The 23,148-nt window shown below is 39.9% G+C and overlaps 1 protein-coding gene across 19 annotated transcripts in view; it reads left to right on the top strand.

Annotated features, from left to right (window-relative positions):
- The window catches only part of LOC103350841 (rho GTPase-activating protein 20), a 95,224-nt gene that overhangs the window by 32,957 nt on the left and 39,119 nt on the right, over positions 1 to 23,148 (top strand). For all 19 annotated transcript variants that reach the window (XM_070047643.1, XM_070047642.1, XM_070047656.1 and 16 more), the window contains 6 exons: positions 1,903 to 2,070; positions 7,039 to 7,182; positions 9,653 to 9,694; positions 10,835 to 10,919; positions 18,077 to 18,154; positions 20,649 to 20,715. In XM_070047643.1, coding sequence (XP_069903744.1) covers positions 1,903 to 2,070; positions 7,039 to 7,182; positions 9,653 to 9,694; positions 10,835 to 10,919; positions 18,077 to 18,154; positions 20,649 to 20,715 — 584 coding nt within the window. The remainder of the gene's footprint in view (positions 1 to 1,902; positions 2,071 to 7,038; positions 7,183 to 9,652; positions 9,695 to 10,834; positions 10,920 to 18,076; positions 18,155 to 20,648; positions 20,716 to 23,148) is intronic.

Raw genomic sequence — 23,148 nt, 5'->3', positions numbered from 1 at the left:
GCTACTGAGCACAAAGAGCAGGATTTGTACTGTCAGGGGAGACATTTCCTTGGCTTCATGGCAAATAGTTTTCTCTGGAAAGATCTCGAAGAGGCTGTCCTGTTTATGAAAGAGTTTTATGTTCTGCTCAGTCTAACTGATTTTACCTACTATGGCCACAGAGTCCCATTGGTACATGGTCCTAACTCAACAAGTTATATCTAAGCTTTTCTGATGTTAAGAAATGTTTGTGGATGTTTCCAGTATTATTTCATGTTGTTTAACACTTCTCTCCCCTCGCCTCCCAATTTGAACACTAATTTAGATAAGATGGGAAGCATTTTACTAAGTGGGAATCAATGTATCCCTATTATGTAAATTATCATGCTAAAAAGGGACCATGTTACAATGACTTCTTTACCAATTGCTTTATCATTTTGTTTTACATGTGATAGGCTAAAAATATGCCTTTTATTCTCTCTTCTGAAACCATATTTTAAGAGCTTGGTGAGTGACAGCTGTGGTGTCCATCTTAGTGTTCCTTACAGAGGGCAGTGTGGTAGTTGAATGGAAATACTCTCTTTAGGGATGTAAACTGCTTTAGGATATCAGGGGTATGTGATTTAATTTTCCTTTGAAAAGGCAGAAGACACTTTTCTCAGAGGTCATGCCTGTTGCTTTTACTTAGAATGAATTAGCAGCAAATATGTATGGAGAACTTCACAGTTGAAGATTGCTTTTGATATTTTACTTTAACTTGCACTAAAACCAGGCAGATTGATATTACTTTTCCAGATTACATGTTCTCTTTTATGATATATGCTCCCTTTCATACACAGCCAGTTAGAAACAAACTCTGAAATTTTCAATAATCTTCAGTACTTTCTTTTTTATTCTTAAAATTTATTTATTAAGAAATACAAATTTTCAAAAATGCAACTTTAGGAATATAGTTATTCTTCTCACTATATCAGCCCTCCCATACACACTCCCATGCCTCCTCTCCTCCCTCCTCTAAGCCTGGTCCAGGTGTTGGAAGATAGCTCTGTGCTAGGATCTGCTTCTGAGCTAATTCAGAACATTGGCTGAATTCCCTTACTTGTATTTGAAGTACATTCCTCCTCCAGCTGTCACCTGGGGGCTGGTGTTTGCTCCTGGGAGCTGACTATTCTCATGTTTCTATGTAGCTCCTGCCCATATTATAGATTCGTTCTCCCTTGCCCTTCAACTCTCTCTGGCTTCCCCTTCCCCTTCCCCCATGTCCTGAGTCAATGTAGATGATATTCTCTGATTTGGGGACCTCTTGGGGGTTAGTTTAAGCCTCCTAAACTAGGGAATGCAATCTCCCTATTTGAAGGTTCATCACATTCATTCTGTCTTCACAGTCTCTTTTTGCAAATAGCACAGTCATAGGTTGCAATCATTAGGGTGTGAGTCTTTTGAGTGGGTTGCTTTAGAACCCTCTGTGTACCACAGACTTCCTGGAAAGCATCCCTTCCATCATTCCACCAGCAACTGTCCAGGGTTACCAAGACCTCCATGTTAGTAAGTCAAATGATCAGTCCTCAGTAATCACCTGCCTTACCTTCCATAGCATTTGATGTGAATGACGGCTCCCTTCTTGTTATCCTCTCAGTTCTCCACTTACCTGACACCTCTTGGTTGGAGTTGCTGTCTTCTTTTCCATGCCTGTAAGATGCTACTTGCCCCAGGTTCTCCCTTGCATGTGTCCCCTGTCCAACTCTCTAAGTGCCATCTGCTCTTTGAGACCTGTAAAACCTGAAACCCCATTGGCATCCATAGTTGGAGATCCTTGTCTGAGGAATTGAGATGACAGTTTTATCATGTGTCACTCCTAATGACTGGCATCAAACTATTCTGCAACCATTGACTAGCTACTTTTTGGTGTTTGATGTTGAGCAGGGACGGTGATGTTCAGGAGGCCATCATCTCAGGAGATGAAAATACTTCCCAGGAACATGCCGAAAAGCCACTCCTGGTGCACGGTCCGATAAAGTTAAGAACGGGTAATAAGAAGACAAAGCATCAGGCTTTCTTATATGAGGATGAATTGAAAATCTCTAACATTGGGTAGGTACATACGCTGCATGCTATCCTGATCATCGTGAAATATATTGTCTCTTACAAACTTCATTTTCATGCACTCTTTCTCAGTAAGTAGCATGTTTTTACTTTGTTTTTGCCAATGGTTTGATTCTTCACTTATTAAACAAGTATTCGTGGAAGTATTATTCTGTATTGTGCCCCTGTAGACAATGCAATCAAGAATGGGAGAGGCAGGGTTCTTCTCTCTCTCTCTCTCTCTCTTTTTTTTTGTATTTTTTTTAACTTTTATTTAATGAATATAAATTTCCAAAGTACGACTTATGGATTACAATGGCTTCCCCCCCATACCGTCCCTCCCACCCACAACCCTCCCCTTTCCCACTCCCTCTCCCCTTCCATTCACATCAAGATTCATTTTTGATTATCTTAATATACAGAAGATCAGCTTAGTGTACATTAAGTAAGGATTTCAACAGTTTGCTCCCACACAGAAACATAAAGTGAAAAATAATAGATGATTTTTTTAAATGATGATGAAATCAGATCAGACCTATTGTCATGTTTAATCCCAGTGTCTCTCTCTCTCTTTTTGAACATTTATTTATTTATTTGAAAGGAAGAGTTAGAGAGAGGCAGAGGAAGTGAGAGAAAGAGAAGGAAGAGGGGGAGGAGAGAGAGAGACAGACAGAGAGAGAGAGAGAGAGAGAGATAGAGAGAGAAAGAGAGACAAAGACAGAGACAGAGAAAGTCTTCCATCCACTGGTTCACTGTCCAGATGGCAGCAACTGCCAAAGTTGTGCCAATTTGAAGCCAGGATCCAGGATCCAGGAACTTCTTCTAGATCTCCCACATGGGTACAGGGGCCCAAGGACCTGGGTCATCTTCTAATGCTTTCCCAGGCCATACCAGAGAGCTGTATTGGATGTTGAACAGCCAGGACTTGAACTGGCACCCACATGGCATGCTGGCACTGCAGGCAGTGGCTCTACCTGCTACATCCCAGCACTGGTCCCAGGGTTCCTCTTTCTTGAGACTTTCCTAGAGATGATAAAAATAAGAAAGATATAATTGAAGACTGTAATAATATGCATCTGATAAAGGAAATAAATAGTGCCATGTGGAGAGTGTCAGAGAAGAGTCCCACTTGGATGCCTATGTGAGATGCAACATTGAAACCATACCTCTGGTGTAAGAAGCAGCCACCTGTTCTAGACTGGATGCCCCAACTTGCCTGGCTGAGGGGACTGCAGGCCCTAGTGTATGCAGCTTGACCCTTTGGGAGCAGAGCTTTAGCAAGGCTGATGTTTCTGGAGCTCACTGTAATTGACCAGGTCAGAGATGAGACTGAATAAGTGCTCAGGGTTCTGGTCACACAGGATCTTGGCAGATCCCAGTAAGGGGTTAAGGAATTCCTTTGAAGGGGTTTCCTTATGGAAATGACCATATCAGGTAAATATTGTAGTATATCACTGTGACTGCTGGGAGATAATGGATTGGAGGGCTGGCAACAATATAGGAGGGAGACTATGTATTGGAGGTGATAACCCAGATCACTGATACCAAGGACCCCAACTTGGGAGGGACAGTAAAAGCAAAAGATACAGGCAGAAGATTTGGCATGCCAGTTTGCGATAGACACAACTGGCTACTCCTACTGTCAGCCTTGAACACAAATGCAACCAATACATAGCCTGGAAAATGGCAACTGCTTAATACATGTGTGCAGGGAAAGAGTAGGAAGGAATAGACTGATCTGGACATCTGCTTATCTGCTCCATCTGTGTTTTCATGATTTACAAAATATTATATAAGACAAAGAATAGTTCAGGCCGGAGCCGCGGCTCAATAGGCTAATCCTCCATCTGTGGCACCGGCACCCTGGGTTCTAGTCCTGGTTGGGGTGCCAGATTCTGTCCTGGTCACCCCTCTTCCAGGCCAGCTCTCTGCTGTGGCCCGGGAGTGTAGTGGAGGATGGCCCAAGTGCTTGGGCCCTGCACCCCATGGGAGACCAGGATAAGCACCTGGCTCCTGGCTTTGGATCAGCGTGGTGTGCTGGCCGAAGTGTGCCGGCCATGGCGGCCATTGGAGGGTGAACCAATGGCAAAGGAAGACCTTTCTCTCTGTCTCTCTCTCTCACTGTCCACTCTGCCTGTCAAAAAAAAAAAAAAAAGAATAGTTCAACAAACAAAATCTTACCAAGAAACTTTGCAGTGAGTAAAGAGAAATAAAAGTTGCCAGTGCTGCCCTCCCCTTGGTTTCCAGTCCTGCCCTCTCCTAGAGAAGATAAACAAGACTCAGGCCCAGTTTTATAAAATGTAGTCTCATCTTAGTGAAAATAATATGAGGTGTGTTGGGTCGGGGGTGCGTTAAGTGCAATATGGTATGTTAAGGATATCTTGTACCTCTTCTTGCCTAATCCTTGCCTTCATTATCTGAGATGGTCCTCCATTCTGGTTTTCCAACAGGCTCTGATGCTAAGAGAGCCCCAGTAGCTGCCTCAAGGTCACCACAGTAGTAGTGGGTCCATTTTTAAAATATTTATTTTATTTATGTGAAAGAGTTACAGAGAGAGGTAGAGACAGAGAGAGGTCTTCCTTCCATTGGTTCACTCCCCAGATGGCTGCAACAGCCAGAGCTGTGCCAATCCAAAGCCAGGAGCCAGGAGCTTCTTCTGGGTCTCCCACACAGGTTCAGGGGCCCAAGGACTTGGGCCATCCTCTACTGCTTTCCCAGGCCATAGCAGAGAGTTGGATGGGAAGAGGAGCAGCCGGGAGAACTGGCACCCATATGGGATGCCAGTGCTTCAGGCCAGGGCTTTAACCCACTGCACCACAGTGCTTGAGTCCTTGTTTAAAACTAGGTCTTTATTATTGTACAGGCTCTCACCCAGCTGCCACAACACTTTCTATTCTTTTGGATCCCATGGCAGATTTTATGACAATTTCATTTCTCCCTCACCATGTGATTCATATTCCTTGTTGTGAGCAAAGGAGACAGCATCCTGTGTGCTGAATATCTGATAAAAGTGGAGCACAACACACAGTGAACACAGAGTAAATGAGGAGTCCAGATGTCATGACACATAAAAAATGATTTACTGATTGAGTTCAAAGGCAGAGTGAGCTATAGGAACACACATACACACACACACACACACACACAGAGAGAGAGAGAGAGAGAGAGAGAGAGAAAATCATTCATCCTCTAGTTCATTCCCAAAATGGTTACAACAGCCATATCTGGGCCATGCTGAAGCCAAGAGTCAGGATCTCCAGCCTGAAGTACAAGTATAAGTACACGTGCTTATCTGCTGCAGAGGGAGCTTGACCAGAAGTGGAGTAGCCAGGACTTTAAGCGCCACTTTGGATTGGGATGTGAGCTTCACGCACAGCTGCTTAACCCACTGTGCCAGGACTCCTGCCCCAGAATGTTAGCTTCAACCATCCCACAGATGAATGGAGTCAGGAACATTTCCACATGAGGCCTTTTGTGCTCTTGTGAATAGTGTTGTACCCATCAATAGCTTTAAATCATAGGGAGTCCTGTGCCCAAATCCCTGAACATCCTCCTTAAGGGTTATAGCTCTTCACATCTACCACTCACCTGAGAGTTAGATTTGTAAATGAACAAAGCAACATGCCAGAGGGTGAAAGTGAGTTGGACCGAACCAGTACTGAGCAATATCACTGCTGAAGCTGTGATATTGTCATCTTGTGACCCTCTGCAGAAAAAAATGGGAGGTATTTTCTTCCCTTATGCATAAGACATTGAGCATTTGGACTAAGGTACATTTTCTTTTGTGCTTTTAATTTGGCTGCAGTCTATAGGCCACAATATTTTTTTTTTTTTTTTGACAGGCAGAGTGGACAGTGAGAGAGAGACAGAGAGAGAAAGGTCTTCCTTTGCCGTTGGTTCACCCTCCAATGGCCGCCGCTGCAGCCGGCGCACCGCGCTGATCCTGGCAGGAGCCAGGAGCCAGGTGCTTTTTCCTGGTCTCCCATGGGGTGCAGGGCCCAAGCACCTGGGCCATCCTCCACTGCACTCCCTGGCCATAGCAGAGAGCTGGCCTGGAAGAGGGGCAACCGGGACAGAATCCGGCGCCCCAACCGGGACTAGAACCCGGTGTGCCGGCGCCGCAAGGTGGAGGATTAGCCTATTGAGCCACGGCGCCGGCTCGGCCACAATATTTTTTAAGCCAGAATCTGTGGAGCAAATGATCTGAACCAAATCTTAAGAAGGGAAATTTGAAATAAGCTGTCTTTAGAGAAGGAGTGGAGAATTTTTTCTGCCAAGGTCAAAATAAATATTTATAGCATCTTTCACAGGCTGGAGAAAATCCTCAACTTAAAAATTTAGCCTGCTATGGATTTATTGAATTTTGAATCCAGCTTGCAGTTAGTTGCCTTGGCAGTGCCAGCCTAAATGACTTCACAGGCTTTGTACAGTCCAGGGACCAGACATTCACCATCCCAGCTTTCGAGATGCAAAATTTGTATAAGAATTAAGATTCAAATGTATTTGTAATATCTCCAAACTAAGGTTATTCTGAGATTATATATGTTTAGTCTGTCTCTGTTAAGAAGAAAATTTTATAAATAATTCATCCATGATTTAAACTTTGTTGAACCCCTCACTCTTTTGAAGTCAATCAGATGTACATAAGCAGGGAATGAGTGATTCTCTTAAAATATAACACCTTTAAAATATAGAGTATGGTCTCAACCCCATAGTCAGCATTCAGAAAGAGACCAGTCCATCTGTCATCACTGGCTGCCATTAATCCTGTGTGTTTGGGCCCCTCATGGGCCAGCCTTCACTGAGCACATGCTTTGTCAAGGTCCACCTGACTCTTGCCTGTGCTGTGCACTGAGAGGGAATAGATGGAAGTGAGGTGTTCTTGGTTATGGAACATGGAGAACTGGGGTTTGCTCAGGAGAAGATGTGCTCCCATTACATTTAAGAAAAAAAAATCTCACTTGATGATATTTTTAGGTACAGCAAAAATATTTACTCCAAATATGTAATCCCTGTCAATGAAATATGGATTTACAAGTGCACCGTTCGGGAAGGTGATACCAGTGCCTCCAGGTGTCTGCATCTTGGCTGGCCAATGATGAATTTCAGGGCCAAGTTCTTGTAAGTATCACTGCTGAGTCTTGTAATTTTACTTTGATATGGAAGGTTACAACCCTTATTGCCTTTTCTAACAAAGATAGAGAAATGCAACTTTTTAATTTTCCTCCCAAACTTGTTTTTTTTTTTTTTTGAGAAAATGGTAAGCATTTTAATTTGACCCTGTAATAATCCACTGCCTCACACTTTGACTTCCAGCCATGGCACTTGTATGACTTATATTTTCCCCAAGAGGTTTTGATGTGCCAATATGTGTGGAGAGAATGCAATAATGGGAACTGTTGGAATTATTTGCTTTGGTTTGGAGCAATGATTTTCCAAGGGCTCCATGAGCTACTTGAGGAGTGGGTATTTTGGGTTAATAAAAACAGATTTGAGAGAGCAAGGCTCTGGGGCCCCTCTCCAATAACCTCCAGCATCTCAGTCTAGGCTTTTGTGTGTTTCAACTAGTAGAGTAGATCAATTCAGCTTGAAAAAGTCCTTTTATTCTCCCAAAGTAACACTCTAAAGAAATACTTGACTATACAAATTAAATTATATCCTGGGTTGCTAGAATTGCTATTTGGGGTCTTCAGTGATATGGCCATCTGAAACAAAGATTTGATTCTTGGGGTGTGGGTGAGTTTTCCAAAGCCCATTTTGAGGCTGGTATGAGGGAAGGAAATGGGGCTACATTTCTTGGACATCTTGTGTCTATGTTCTTGTGTACACAGGTACCTTGTAACCCATACCTGCTGCTCTGAACAGGCACATACGATATGTCCTGTGTGTTTTACACATAGACAGTTGATCACAGGCATTTAATGCCCTTTTTTCCTCTCCTCTCATCACTCCCTCAGAGTAAGATCATATTGAAGTTGATACAATGTTGATATATCCAAACTGTTAATTAACTCAGTTCTGTGATGGAGCTGCTTGCAAATATTACTGAGAAGAAAGACATGCTTGTACCATTGTCTGCATGTCTTCTTTTTTGCGAAAAATATTCTCCCTAGGTTCTCAGATTCTATTGCTTAATGTCATCTTAATCTTGCAGGTGAAAGGAAGCTACGTATTTGGCAATATGTGGTACCTTTGATGAGGAGTTTCACTAGAGAGTTTTTTGAATGGGGGTTGGCATGAGGTGGACATATGCTATATTGGCTATGAAGCTGTGTGAACACATCCAACACATTTACAACGATGCCCAATACCCAGTACATTTGCTGTTGGCTATTATCACTCTTATGCAAATTGGCATGAGTAACCAGAAGTGGTGTTCATGTCCATATGAAGGTTGAAAGCCAAGGAAGTGTCCACTTTGCTGTTGAACCATGTCCTGAGAAGGCATAGAAATGCAGAGTGGAGGAGCTCTTGCTGGTAGAAATAGGAAATGTGGCAGCCCTGCAGAAAAACCTGTTGCTTCCATGAGTTCAATGTAGGACGACCACAGGACTGAGCAACTCCACTCTGGAATATAGGTCCAAGAAAAGTGTAAACATACATACACTCTATGTTCCTAACTCTGACTTTTGGGCACAAATGTTCCTAGCAGCATTGTTCATTAGAGCCAGAAGTTAGCAACAAATCACATGTTCATGGCCTGATGAATGGATAGTTATGATGTGGTGTAGGATCTGGGGGTGGTGGAGAATAGGGTGTGGCTGTTTACTGAGTGCAGAGTTTGCTCTTGGGATAATGAAAATATTCATGAACAAGGTATTACAGATGCTGGCACAGGACTCAGTCATATAAATGGTCAGTTTTATTTTCCATGTAGTTAATCACTCCCCAACTGTTTTGAATACTAGTAAATTATAATCCCATGTATGTTTGAGACTTAAAATCTTTTTCACTTTAGATTTTAAATACATTAATAATGTAGCAGAAAGGATATAAAACATTAGTCACCAAACAGTAGGTGCTTTGACATCCTTTAGCACATCATAGCACTGAAATTATTTTCTAGGTGTTTATTTGACATCTGACAACTCTGCAGCCTCTGTGAAGTACAGTGGTACAGATTTCCCCCCTAAAATGATGCTCTTGTTTCTGAGCCCAGAGCATTCCATTCACATGCCCGATCTTTTCAGTATGACCTAATCTGATCATAATACTTTTTACATTGGAATAGCACTTCAAGCTACAAGAGTACTCTGAGGTTTAATGACCTCCACTTTCAATGGTGGATACTGAGACTTATGTCAGTTCAGTGACTCCTGTGATCACTGAGCTAGCATCCCATAGTTGCAATCCAGGGTTTCATTTCAAATCAGCTTCTCCTTCCCTTTAAGAACTCTTTCCCATCACTGTAATGTTGCTGTACAAGAGCAGACTCCACCCAGAGCCCTTGTATGAGGGGGGGCACTACTTACACCTGAGCTCCCATCACCCACAATTGCCTGCTGGTGTGTTTATCTGCAATGGTAGTCTTAATCAGATGGAAGTAGTCTTTTATGTAGCTTACTATTTTCTCTGACTTCTCTGCTTGCAGCTCCAGTACATTTATGAGAAAATGGGAACATTTGCTGGACAGGTATTTCTCTAGCATACACATTTTGAATCTTTAGTTTGTGATAGGAGGCATAAATCTCTGCAAGCAGTGCCCCTACACGATTCCCACTTAAAAATGCTCTTCCCACTTAAAAACACTGTTAGATGATCTTGCAATCATTGGTTCCTCTACATGTGCTGTAAGTCATATTCCCTCATTCACATGAATGTTCTATTCATTGTTGAAGAAGTTCAAGATGTATCTTTCATCTTTCCCTCCATACAACCTATGGATCAGAGCTAACAATATTCCCAATATGCATTAAATGTCCATAAATGTAGGTTACTCTACTGAGTGAGTCTGAAAGCACCTGTTGCTTCCTACACTTTAAGCCATGAAGGTGGTGTCAGGTCCTCCAGTCCAGATAGGAAAACTTTGAGGAGTGGATCTGCTGCCCAAACCACACATCAAGGCACTCCCTGTTATTTTCCAGGCCATGCTGTCTTTCCCAGAATTATTTTCCTACTCATCTGGTTTTGTTGTTGTTCTTATTTTGGCTTTGTAAAGATCTATTTATTTATCTGTTTGAGAGGTAGAGTTACAGAAAGAAGGAAAGGTGGAGGGTAAGCTCTTCCATCCACTGGTTCACTCTGCAGGTGGCCACAATGGCTGGAGCTGGGCTGATCTGAAGCTAGGAGCCAGGAGCTTTTCCTGGTCTACCATGGAGCTACAGGGGCCCAGGCCTTGGGCCATCTTCTACTGCTTTCCAAGGCCATAGCCAAGAGCTGGATTGGAAGAGGAGCAGCTAGGAGTGGAACTGGTGCCCATATGGGATGCCAGCACCACAGGCAGTGATGTTACCTTGTATGTCACAGCGATGCCTCTCCTCATCCTTTGACCTTGCTGAGAAGTTCTACAAATATAAATATAAATAATATAAAAGTTATAGATAAATATAAATATTTATATCCTATAATTATGCTATAGATCTCTGTGCACAGAAATACATATGTATGCCTCTGTATCAGTATATGTATTAGCTAACTCAAACAAGAGTTTGAGTTATGAGAAATATAAGTTTTGAGTTATGAGAAATATATAGAAAATTTTTGCAACATGAATTGATTTGAAGAGAAACATTAGCTAATTCACTAATTTTGGTTTCTTAATGACTTTGATTAGGTGTATAACTCAGTCAAAAGAGAAAGATGAAAAGCAGACCTTACTTCTCCAAGTAGATTCAGAAACCGTTAACAACATTACTTATGTAAGTGTGTTTTGGATTCAACATTTTAAACTCCAATTTCCTGACTTTGACTGGAAGAGAGATATAGACAATGGGGATAGAGGTTTTAGGTAGAGAAACAGATAGAGATCAAGAAGTATGGGAAGAGGAACAATATAATGGAACAGAGGAGAGGAGAGAGGAGGGGATCAGAAGAAGAGGGAGGAGAGAGTGATATTGAGTGACAGAGAGAGATGGGAGAGTGAGAGTATTCAGAAGGGAACATGTAGAACTGTATCTTCACCTATGCATGCAATTTTTTGTGTACATAAAAAGTAAATGTTAGGTTATATGAAGCATTAGGAATCCATGACAACTCAACGCTTATGCTTAGAAAGAATATTTCCTGTTAAATATCCACAAAGTTTCATGTTTTCATAAAGTGTTTTTCCCAAGCCAGTGTTCTGGGAATGAGAAACAGTGACTTGATCAGCGCTTGTCCTGAATGTTGATGAGCAACTTAATACTTTATCCCTTTTAGTACTTTTTTTGTTCTACTTAATACTATTTGTTGAACTCTGTAATTAACACACAATTATTCTTAGGTGTTTAAATTTAACTGAAAAGTGATCTCTGTTAAATATAAGAGTGGGAATAAGAGAGTGAGGAGATGTACAATTTGGGACATGCTCAATCTGACTTGCCCCAAATGGTAGCGTTAGAAACGTGCCAGGGGATTCCAATTCAATCCCATCAAGGTGGCATGTACCAATGCCATCTCACTAGTCAAAGTGATCAGTTTCAGTTCATAATTCATCATAATGATAGGACTAAGAGTCAAAGGTATCACATAAACAAGACTAGTGTCTGCAAATACTAACTGATAGAATTAAAAAGGAGAAAACAATCCAATATGGGAAGTGGGATACACAGTAGACTCACAGAATGGCAGATGTCCTAAACAGCACTCTGGCCTCAGAATCAGCCCTTAAGGCATTTGGATATGGCTGAAGAGCCCATGAGAGTATTTCAGGCATGGAAAGCCAAGACACTCTGGAAAAAAAATGACCTAAATGAAAGATCTCTGTGAGTGAGATCCCAGTGGAAAGAACGGGCCATCAAAGAAGGAGGTACTTTTCTCTGAAGGGAGGAGAGAACTTCCACTTTGACTATTGTCTAAATAAGATCAGAGTTGGTGAACTCAAAAGGCTTCCATAGCCTTGGCAACTCATGACAAGAGCCTAGGGTGATTACTGGTGCCATAAACAAGAGTGTCAATTGGTTAAGTCAACAACAGGAGTCACTGTGCACTTACTCCTCATGTAGGATCTCTGTCCTTAATGTGTTGTCCAATGTGAATTAATGCTATAACTAGTACTCAGACAGTACTTTACACTTTGTGTTTCTGTGTGGGTGGAAATTGTTGATATTTTTACTTAGTATATACTAAATTGATCTTCTGTATATAAAGAGAATTGAAAATGAATCTTGGTGTGAATGGAATGGGAGAGGAAGCAGGAGAGGGGAGGGTTGCAGGTGGGAGGGAAGTTATGGGGGGAAAAAGCCATTGTAATCCATAAGCTGTAGTTTGGAAATTTATATTTATTAAATAAAAGCAAAAAAAAAAATAAAAAAAAATTTCTCTTCATTTGTCACTCCTTTCAAACAGTGGTTTTGTTTGTTTCCAGTTTTTCAATATTTATTTCATGTTAAAATATTTTTATTTATTTGGAAGGAATTTTAAAACCCTGAAATGTATGAAAGGGTGATAGGAATATCACATCCAAATGTGCTGATTTGATAACATCTTGCCTTATTTGTTCCATAATTTATTTTCCCTGTCTCTCTCTTGATATGTGTCTGGATATGCTTCTTTCTGAAGGCAGTTACATATACTGCATCCCTTTATCTTTGAATACCTGTGTATTCTCAAGATCAAGATATATTCTTAGATAAATACCATAAAGTCCTCACCTGGAAATTGGACATTGGTATAAATAATATTGTCACCTATTGTTCATTTCATGTTCCAATTGATTGTTTGCTCTATAATGCTCTCTTTATGGGACAGAATCCACTCTTTGAGTAAGGTATTGCATTGAGCTGGTTACATCCAATACCTAAGTCTGTCAGGATTGGCTTAAACTTGAATTCGTGAACCTTTTGATAGATCGGTGTGTGACTTCCTCATTTTTGTATGCTGTTGGGAAGAATAGCTTCAGTTGGATCACATTTGATTTCTAAAATTATGACACACTAGCCAAGATCTTCATAGTGGTGACCATGATAACATTGATACACTATGTGACTTTTTTCTTTACAGCAGCTTCAGATCACAAAACATGATATTCGCATGGAAAAAGCCTAGTCCAACAAAGCTATTTCCAAGCAGCTATTCAGAGCCAGGGTCTTTTATGAGCTGTTTTCCATAACCAGAGGAATTGCTTGAAGAAGTTGAGAATGGAGTTCTCCTGTAGGGAGGAGCACTCTTGTCTTAACCTGCTTTGGTTTTAGTTGTGGCAAATCCTGGAATTTTTCAAAATCAATTTTATTCATGTATGGCTTTTGCAAAATAACCATACCTAATGCTATTCATTCATACTTGAAAATCTGAGTTTTTCTCTAATGCTCTTTGATTTTATCTTACAGAATCTTGCCATTTCCTGTAGTAAAGCTCTGGTGCCAACCAATTTTCTAATTTTCTTTCATCTGAAAATGTGTAGATATCAGCTTCATTCTTATTTTTAAAAAAGATTTATTTATTTATTTGAAAATCAGACTTACACAAAGAGAGGAGAGGCAGAGAGAGAGAGAGAGGTCTTCCATCTGGTGGTTCACTCTCCAATTAGCTACAATGGCCAGAGCTACACTGATCCAAAGCCAGAAGTCAGCAACTATTTCCAGGTCTCCCACATTGATGCAGGGCCCTAAGGACTTGGGCCATCCCACTGCTTTCCCAGCCACAGCAGAGAGCTGGACTGCAAGTGGAGCAGCCAGGTCTTGAACCGGCACTTATATGGGATGCCAGCACTTCAGGCCAGGGCGTTCACCCACTGCACCACAGTGCCAGCCCCTCAGCTTCACTCTTGAAAGGTACTTTTGCTGAACCTGGAAAGAATGTCCTAGTTAATATTTCCCTTTCTACGTCTTGCATATATTCCACTGTGTTCTGATCAAGATGCTTTCTGATAGCTTGAGTGATCCATGTTGACTGTCTTATGTGCCTATTTTTGTTTCCCTGCTTTCAGGATCTATGCTCCCTCTCTGACCACAATGTGTCAAAATATGGTTTTCTTTGAATCTATTTGTTTGATATTTTCTGAGTTCCTTTAATTTGTAACATTTTCAAAAAGATTTATTTATTTACTTGAAAGTCAGAGTTACACAGAGAGAGAAGGAGAGGCAGAGAGAGAGAGAGAGAGAGAGAGAGAGGTCTTCCATCCACTAGTTCACTCCCAGATGGCCGCAATGGCTGGAGGCACTCTGATTCGAGGTCAGGAGCCAGGAGCCAGGAGCTTCCTCTGGGTCTCCCACGTGGGTCCAGGGGCCCAAGGACTTGGGCCATCTTCTACTGTTTTCCCAGGCCACAGCAGAGAGCTGGATAGGAAGTGGAGCAGCTGGGACTTGAACTGGCACCCATATGGGATGCTGGCATGCAGGCAGCAGCCTTACCTGCTATGCCACAGCACTAGCCCCTAATTTGTAACTTTTTATTTTTGCCGAATTTGGGGAAATTACACTGTGACTGCAAACATTTTTTCCTCTTGTAGGCAGCAAATAGATGGGTTTTGTTTTTAATCCATTCAGCCAGTCTGTGCCTTTTAACTGGGGATTTGAGGGCATTTACATTCAAGGTGACTATTAATAAGTGACTACTTTGTCCTGTCATTTTCCCAAAAATATTCCTATTTTTTACATTGAATTTCCATTGAACTTTTACTGAGAGATTTTCTTCCTTTTCCTTCTTTTGTAGTGATGACCATGTTTCTGTGTGCAACACATCCTTAAGCATCTTTTGTAGAGCTGGATGGGTGGTGATAAATTCTTTGAATTTGTTTGTTATGGAAGGTCCTTGTTTCACCTTCATTCATAAATGAGAGCTTTGCAGGTATAATACTGTTGGATGACATTTTTTTTTCTTTTGAGCCTTGGACTATATCTTGCCATTCTCTCCTAGCTTGTAGGGTTTCTGATGAGAAGTCTGCTGTGAGTATAATTGGAGATCCTCTAAAAGTACTGTGGCATTTCTCACATGCACATTTTAGAATCTTCTCTTTATGTTTTAGTGTGGTGAGTTTGATTATAATGTGTCATGGTGAGGATATTTGTTGGTTATGTCTATTAGGAGGAGTTTTGTGTGCTTCCTGTACTTGGATGTTGCTTTCTTTCTCCAAATTAGGGAAGTTTTAGGTTATTATTTCATTAACAAGGCCTTCTAATCTTTTCTCTCTTTCCATGCCTTCAGGAACTTCTAGAACCTGTATTTTGGGTCATTTTATAGTGTCTTTTAGATTTCCAACAGTGTTTTTTAGGTTTCTAATTTCCTCTTTTTGTCTTTAGTTTGACTGTATACTTTCCTGTGCTTTGTCTTCTAAGTCTTATATTCTTTCTTCTTCTTCACTGATTCTGTTAAGGCTCCCCACTGCATTTTTAATTCATTTTATTGAATTCTTCATTTCATTTTGATTTCTCCTTAAGATCTCAATTTCATGGAGGAAATTTTATTTCATGCCCTGTACAGATTTCAGTAGTTTGTGCATTTGCTTCTGATTACTTCTATGTAATCTTGTGATCAATTTTTAAAATTCCATTTCTTGCATTTCTTCTGCCTCAATGTATTCACAATCTAGTATTGAAAGGTTTTGCTATTTTCAGGGTGTCATGTTGTGTTCCTTATTCTTGTTTCTTGAATTGGTGGATTTGTTGTTTGGCATTTGTGGAGATACTCATTGGTTTCTTCCTTTTTTTCTCCTTTTTTTTTTTTTTGGTCTAGTGGATTTTATCTTTGTACTGTGGCTCTGTAGAAAAGTGGAATGTCTACTTTCAGTGAATATCTAACTTGTAGTGGGTGTGGTCAGGGAGCTCTGTTCAGTTCTCCAGGGTTAAGGGCATGTCTGAGGTGATACACCCAGGTTTGGCACAGTAAATCTTCTCTCTCTTTTTAATCAGAAGAGAAATTTATTCTCCTCAGCTGAGCTCCTCTCCTCAAAGGAGACCAGTGCCTGAGCACTAGCCCCAGTGGGTATAATATTCATCTACTCTGTCCCAAGGAGCACACAAAGGATCTGTGCAGTCTTCAGTGTAAGTTCAGATTCCCCAGCGATGTCTCTCACCAGGTAACCAGGAAGCCCTGAGCATGTGGAGTCTTCCACTGTGAGTGCCCAAAGTCCCAGCCTCACTGTGGATCCTGCCTCACACCCTCAGTTCTTTTCAGTTCCAGTACAGAAGCCTTACACAGTCACAAGCTCCTATCCCCCTGTTAGTTCTTCCCACCAGTCAGGAGTATCCACTCAACTAGTTGCTGGGCATGGACACGAGCTGGCACAGCTGTTACATATGTCCAAAATGGCACCTGCTCTATTGGCTTGTTACAGGATGACATTGTAAAGTGATTGAGGAGAGAGAAATTGTGTCCATACTTTTTTTTCTCTTCTAGTTTGGAAGGTACACATTCCCCAGTGGGGCTCCAAGCCACATTTCCTCTAGGCTCTCCTTGCAGCTTAATCACCAGTGCCTTGGACTACTGCAGTCTGGTCTCACCTCACTTTCCAATGCCAGTGCATAGGCTCTTGGCTGCTGGGCAGGTTCTCGGCTACTGGAGTCCCAAGTTGTGGGCGTCCATGCCATCCATGGAAGGTCTACCATGTCCCTCTAATTTTGGTAGGGTTTCCTCTGGCATTTTCTCCCTAACTCTTCTCTGAGACTACACTCTCTCCACTTTTTAAAAACTATCTTCTCCTGGACTAGAGCAGTAAGCTCTAATTTTTTCAATCATACCTTTCTTCCTTTTTCAGACTGGCTGTTTCCAATTCATGTATTTTCAAATTCGGTGTCTTCCATTTGTCGTCTCCCTTTTGCTTTTTAGTCCAACCACTGTGTTGTTTTTTCAGATATTTTTCACAGCTAAAGTTTCCATTTTTAAATATCTTTTGTTTTTGTGCTGGGCCAGCCTATACTTTTTTTCATTTTCAGCACATTTGTTTTAATGTCTTGGAGCACATAGCTGCTTTTGTTTCATAATTTTAATATGAAATTCTTAGAGATCTGGTCACATTTCCCTGGGCCACTATATATCAAGTAACGTCTCATGTGGAAAAGAAATGAAACTCATTTCCATATTTTCTAGTTATTGAATAGTTTATTTAAGTTACATGCTTACAAACAGCTCCATTTACTGGAATTTATTTTGTTCATAGAGAGAACAAGATCAGAAAAAAAGGCACATATCCTTGTACTGATTATTTTGAATTTAATGATTTCCATATACCACAAAAATCCATTATGTTACAAACCAGATAAATTGGAAAAAGATGAGTAATCCTTCAAAAGAGTTTTTTCCCTTAAGAAAACTCTGTAAAAGGGTTCATGTAGAGTTTTTAAATTCTATGGGTATCTCAGAAATGAACTCAAATGTCTAAAATTTTCAGTCTCAAATTCTGGGTTCATGGTCTCAGTACATTTTGACAATGAAAATCTAAAAAGGGTATTCTGACTAGGAGAAGGTATTCCCTACATAGTGGTTTATGAAGCAAGAATGCCTGTGAGAGCCAGTTCTTACTCTCATTTGACTAGGACTGAACATATGGTATGCAAAGAAATCTGAACAGAAAAACACAACTCATCAAGAGAAGGAGAGAGACCAACTCCTTGTGAACTATTCCCTGCATGATGGAAAAGAGTCTTTGGGTGCTGGGCTGTTTCTGAATTGAGGTTCTTTCTCTTTGGGCCCAAGCAGTTATATTTTTAATATTACAACTCCTCTATTAGAAATATGTATTTAATTGAAATTCTTTCTTCTGGCTTTGTGTTATGTAAAGTAATAAAAATCAGTTATCATTAAGGTTTAGTGCTTTATATGTATTTTGCTTTGGCATTACTCAAACTTCACCCTGAAAATCTGGCCAAGAGTTTCATAATTATGTAATCATATACTTTAACATTCTTCTGTATCAGCAGTTTTTTTTCTTTCCCTTTCACAGTCTGGAATTATAACAGTTACCAATTTAGACACAGTGAATGACGTTATCCATATGGCACTACCAGTGCTAGGATTAAGTGTAAGTAATCCAAAAGATACTTTTAGTTAAATAACAACTTTGGTTTTTGAGATGAGTATATTTTCCCCTTGAGACAGATACATGCACACATGCTTACAGTGTATATTTGTAAAATACAGTTCCATGCAAAGATACCAATTGTATACAGCAATATATTTTGTTTCCAGAACCATGTGCACATGTGGGAATGGAAAACATCAGATATATCTGTCTATGTATGGGTATTACTTTTCTGTTCTGATTTTAAATTTAATATGAACTGAAAGCCATAACTTAATGAAATTGGGGTATAATTTCAGATTGCTATTGTCATGTATTTTAATTTCATACACACACACACACACACACACACAAATATCTTACATGCTTCCTAATACAGAGGTTATAACCTTGTCTTTTGCATTGCTATTTCTGTATATTCTGGTTTCTCTAATCCCACACCTGTCAGCTTAGTGTACATAAACCTAATAGACATGTCTAGTGGAATTTTTTTTTTTAATTTTTGAGAGGCAAAGAGGACAGAGATAGCAAGAGAAACAAAGACAGAGAGACACACAGAGAGAAAGACACAGAGAGAAATATATAGAGAGGGTGCTCCCCTCTGTTGATTCAATCTCTAGATGCCCACAGTGCCCAAGGGTGGTCTGAAGCTAAGGTCTGGATCTAGGAGTATAATTCAGGTAGCCCACCTGCATGGCAGGAACCCAATTACTTGAGAATTCATAGCTGCTTCCCAGAATGAATATTAGCAGGACCTAACTTGGATTGGAACCCAGTGATTGTGATGTGAGTCTCAGGCATTTTAAACCCACCATGCTAAAACCCCACCCCTTGTAAGTTTTGACATGAAGAACACCTGCATAAAAGCCTTATTCCTTAGATGGTGATTCAGGGAATGATGGATCTGGTGCCTCTAATAAATTATTAAAGAGCAAGATAAGATTTGAATAAAAGCTTGCTGTTTGGGGAATGTGTGTGCACACCACATACATGTCTTTTTTAAAAACTTCTTTTATTTGAGAGACATAGACACACAGCAGAGTTTATGTCTATGTTTTCACTCCACAAGTGCCTACAGCAGTGATAGAACTGATGACTGGAGCTGAGAACTTAATCCATGTCTCTTGTGTAGATGATAGAAAGCTAGCTAAATCCAGTAAAGCACAGCATTCTTTTTTTTTTTTTTTTGACAGGCAGAGTTAGACAGTGAGAGAGAGACAGACAGAGAGAAAGGTCTTCCTTCCATTGGTTCACCCCCCAAGTGGCTGCTATGGCCAGCGTGCAGTGCCGATCTGAAGCCAGGCGCCAGGTGCTTCCTCCTGGTCTCCCATGCGGGTGTATGGCCCAAGCACTTGGGCCATCCTCCACTGCCTTCCCAGGCCACAGCAGAGAGCTGGAGTGGAAGAGGAACAATCAGGACAGAATCCGGCACCCCTTAGGGTGCCGGCACTGCAGGCATAGGATTAGCCTAGTGAGCCATGGTGCCAGCCTAAAGTGCAGCATTCTTCAAAGTGACTGGAGATAGCTGAGAGTGGAATGATCAGGATCAGACTTATCTTCACTAGTGAAGTGGCATAAATATGTTTCCTTATTCCTTAGGTCACTTGGGATAATAGCATTGTGATACTATGGATCCATGACTTGTCAAAAGTCACATGGCATGAATCTGGGGTGTAGTCTTAGAGGCTCAGAGAGGGACAGAAGTTATTTTGGTTAGTCCTGTTAACTCGAATAGCATTGGCACTGGTCCCAATTATTTTATTCTTTGGAAATGTAGAAATGCTGAAGAAAAATATCCTTGATCTGACTAAAAAGCCCATCAGAGTTTTTCAGGCATGGAAAGCCAAGACACTGTGGCAAAAAAATGATGTAAATCAAAGATCTCTGTGAGTTCCCAGTGGAAAAAAATGGGCCATCAAAGAAGGAGGTACCTTTCTCTGAAGAAAGGAGAGAACTTCCACTTTGACTAGGGCCTTGTCTAAATAAGGCCAGAGTTTGTGAACTCAAGAGGCTTCCATAGCCTTGGCAGCTCATGACAAGAGCCTCGGGTGATTACTGACATCATAAATAAGAGTGTCAATTGTTAAATCAACAACAGGAGTCACTGTGCACTTACTCCTCATGTAGGATCTCTATCCTTAATGTGTTGTACTATGCAAATTAATGGTAAGACTAATCTTCAAACAGTACTTTATGTTTTGTGTTTCTGTGTGGGTACAAAGTGTTGAAATCTTTACTTAGTATATACTAAGTTGATCTTCTGTATATAAAGATAATTAAAAATGAATCTTAATGAAGAGAGGGGTGGGAGAGGGAGTAGGAGATGGGATGGTTTGTGGGTGTGAGGGTGGTTATGGGGGGGGGACCGCTATAATCCAAAAGATGTACTTTCAAAATTTATATTTATTAAATAAAAGTTTTCTAAAAAAAGAAATACATCCTTGAAGTATGCCCTGACAAAGACTTGTGATGCTTAGTTCTTTTTGTCTCTAAGGGCTCATATATGGACTACCAGGCGTGGGTCTATACAAACCAGAAAAAAGCCTCTTGCCCACTCATTGGTAAGTGTCCAGCAAAATAAAAAAAATGAAATTTATTGCTTCAAAATGGTAACTATTAATTTCCAGACTCTTCATTGTTTGTTCTTAAGCTTAAATATCTTTACATGGAAGGAAACAACCTCATGTAGTCAACACTCATTTATAAAAGGAATTCCCAAGTGTGTACTCTACCCCAGGTGCCTGACAACATACCTTCATACAGCAATTTAAGTTGTAATTGTAGAAGAAACTGCAGTTTTATTCTCTGCTTTTCCATGTGGATAATACAACTTTCTTGGAATAGTCCTTTTTTTATAATGAAATGAAAATGGAGTCAAATTTCATCTCTCCAAACATTTGATTGATGCCCATACACTGGTTTGTATTCCCCTTTTCCATTTCTTGTCTCATAGGTAACCTCTATTTTTAAGTCTTCCAAAATCTGTCATGTCTGTGTCCAAGTATACCACTCTCCCTCCTCCTTCCTTTCTTATTCTTTCTTTTAAGTTTTATAATAACATACTTTCAGTTTACTTTAAAACTATATGCTTAACCCTCCACTAAGTAAAAATTTTACCAATAGTAAGAAAAAAAACAACACTGTTCTAAATAATAGAAGAACAGATTATTATTTACAGACAAGGGCTCTAAACAATAATCACATCTCAAAGTGTGAATTTTACTCATATACATTACATTTTTTGTACTCTATTTGGAACCACAGATCAAGGAAAGCATATGATATTTGTCTTTTTGGGACTGGCTTATTTAACTAAATATAATGGCTTTCAGATGCATCCATTTTATTGCAAAAGACAGAATGTTGTCCTTTTTTGTGGTTGAATAGTATTCCATAGTATGTATATAGCACATTTTCTTTATCCAGTCATTGGTTGATGGACAGTTGGGTTGATTATATATCCTAGCTATTGTGAATTGATGCTTCCAGTTTTGTTTTTGTTGTTAAACATTGTTTGAGTGTGTTGGACTCTCTTGTGTTTCTATATGAATTTTAGCATCATATTCTCTCAATCTGAGGAGAATGCCTTTGGTATTTTCATTGGATCACATTGAATCTGTAAATTTTTTCAATCATATGGACATTATGATGACAATGTCTTCTGATCCATGAACATGGAAGATTTTTCCATTTTTCTCTGTCTTCTATTTCTTTCTTTAATGTTCAATAATTTTCATTGTAGAGATCTTTCACCTTCTTGGTTCAATTTATTTCAAGGTGTTGACATTTATGTAGCTATTGTGAATGAGACTGATCTTACAAGTTCTTTGTCAGGCATGGCATTGTCTGGGTACACAAAGTCTAATACTTTTTTGCATTGATTTTATATCCTGCAACTTTACCAAGCTCTCTTATGAGTTCCAGTAGTCTTTTAGTGGAGTTTTTGGTTCCCCTGTGTTTATGAATGTGTGCGTATATGTGTGTGTGTGTGTGTGTGTGTGTGTGTGTGTATGCATGCATGCCATCTGCAAACACATATACATTTATTGTGAAATTAAGCCAAGAAGTTATTTGAGCATGATTAAAAATTAAGATAATTACATTCAACCTCCTAAAAGGTTTTCTGATTAACAAACATGTACAGTTCAACCATTCTTTTTGTTGAAATTTTTAGCACTTGATCTTGAGGTTGTTGATAAAAACATTATACCTCTCCTAAAATAGTTGTTGAATTAACCTATATAAAGAAGAAACTATTCATGAATCATCATATGTTTCAATGTCTTTCACAGAAACAAGCTCTGGAAAGGAAAGGAGGCATACCATTTGTCATAGACTTTGTAATATAATGCTGGTGATTTCTGTGAAAATCATACAGTATTACTTACCTGGGCAATCTTCTTTCAACAGTCATGTAAAGAAATTAATGTGTAATGTATAATGTTTTCAAGTCACAAAATTTAAAAAAAAATACAGTTTCTGCTTTTTTGGAATGTACTTTGTCAGTCTCAAAATTCAGGAATCTCTAAATACATCTGAGGACAAAAACCAACCAGCTGTTTTATGATGTTTCACCTTAATTTTGACATCTTTGTAAAAAGATAGCAATAGAGTTAGTGTGAAAATCAAATACTATAAATGAATTTATTGAATAGATGACATTTGTTTATATAAAATTTTTTTCTGGAGGATGACTTGGACCCAACAAATATCATACATGGTGACTGTCTCTAAGAAATCCTAAGAGTGTATCTGTTGTTGGTGACCCTTTAGCAGCCATTATGGATGTGTTTTTTAATATGCTCTCAATTCCTGATCATCTTTTCTGTCCTGGTTATGCCGATGGTTTGGTTTTATTAATGTTGCAGTGATAGAAGCTTCTTTTACCATGAAAGAGACAAGTTGCTATAATTCTTGCTGTGAACAGAGTATTACTGCCCCATGAAATGGAAAATTTAACTGATATGTCAGAAATTGAAGAAAGGGAGCTTTCA

The sequence above is a fragment of the Oryctolagus cuniculus genome, chromosome 8 (assembly GCF_964237555.1).
Source record: "Oryctolagus cuniculus chromosome 8, mOryCun1.1, whole genome shotgun sequence".
NCBI lineage: Eukaryota > Metazoa > Chordata > Mammalia > Lagomorpha > Leporidae > Oryctolagus > Oryctolagus cuniculus.
The sequence above is the reverse complement of the archived record's forward strand: the minus strand, read 5'-3'. Positions and strand labels throughout refer to the sequence as shown.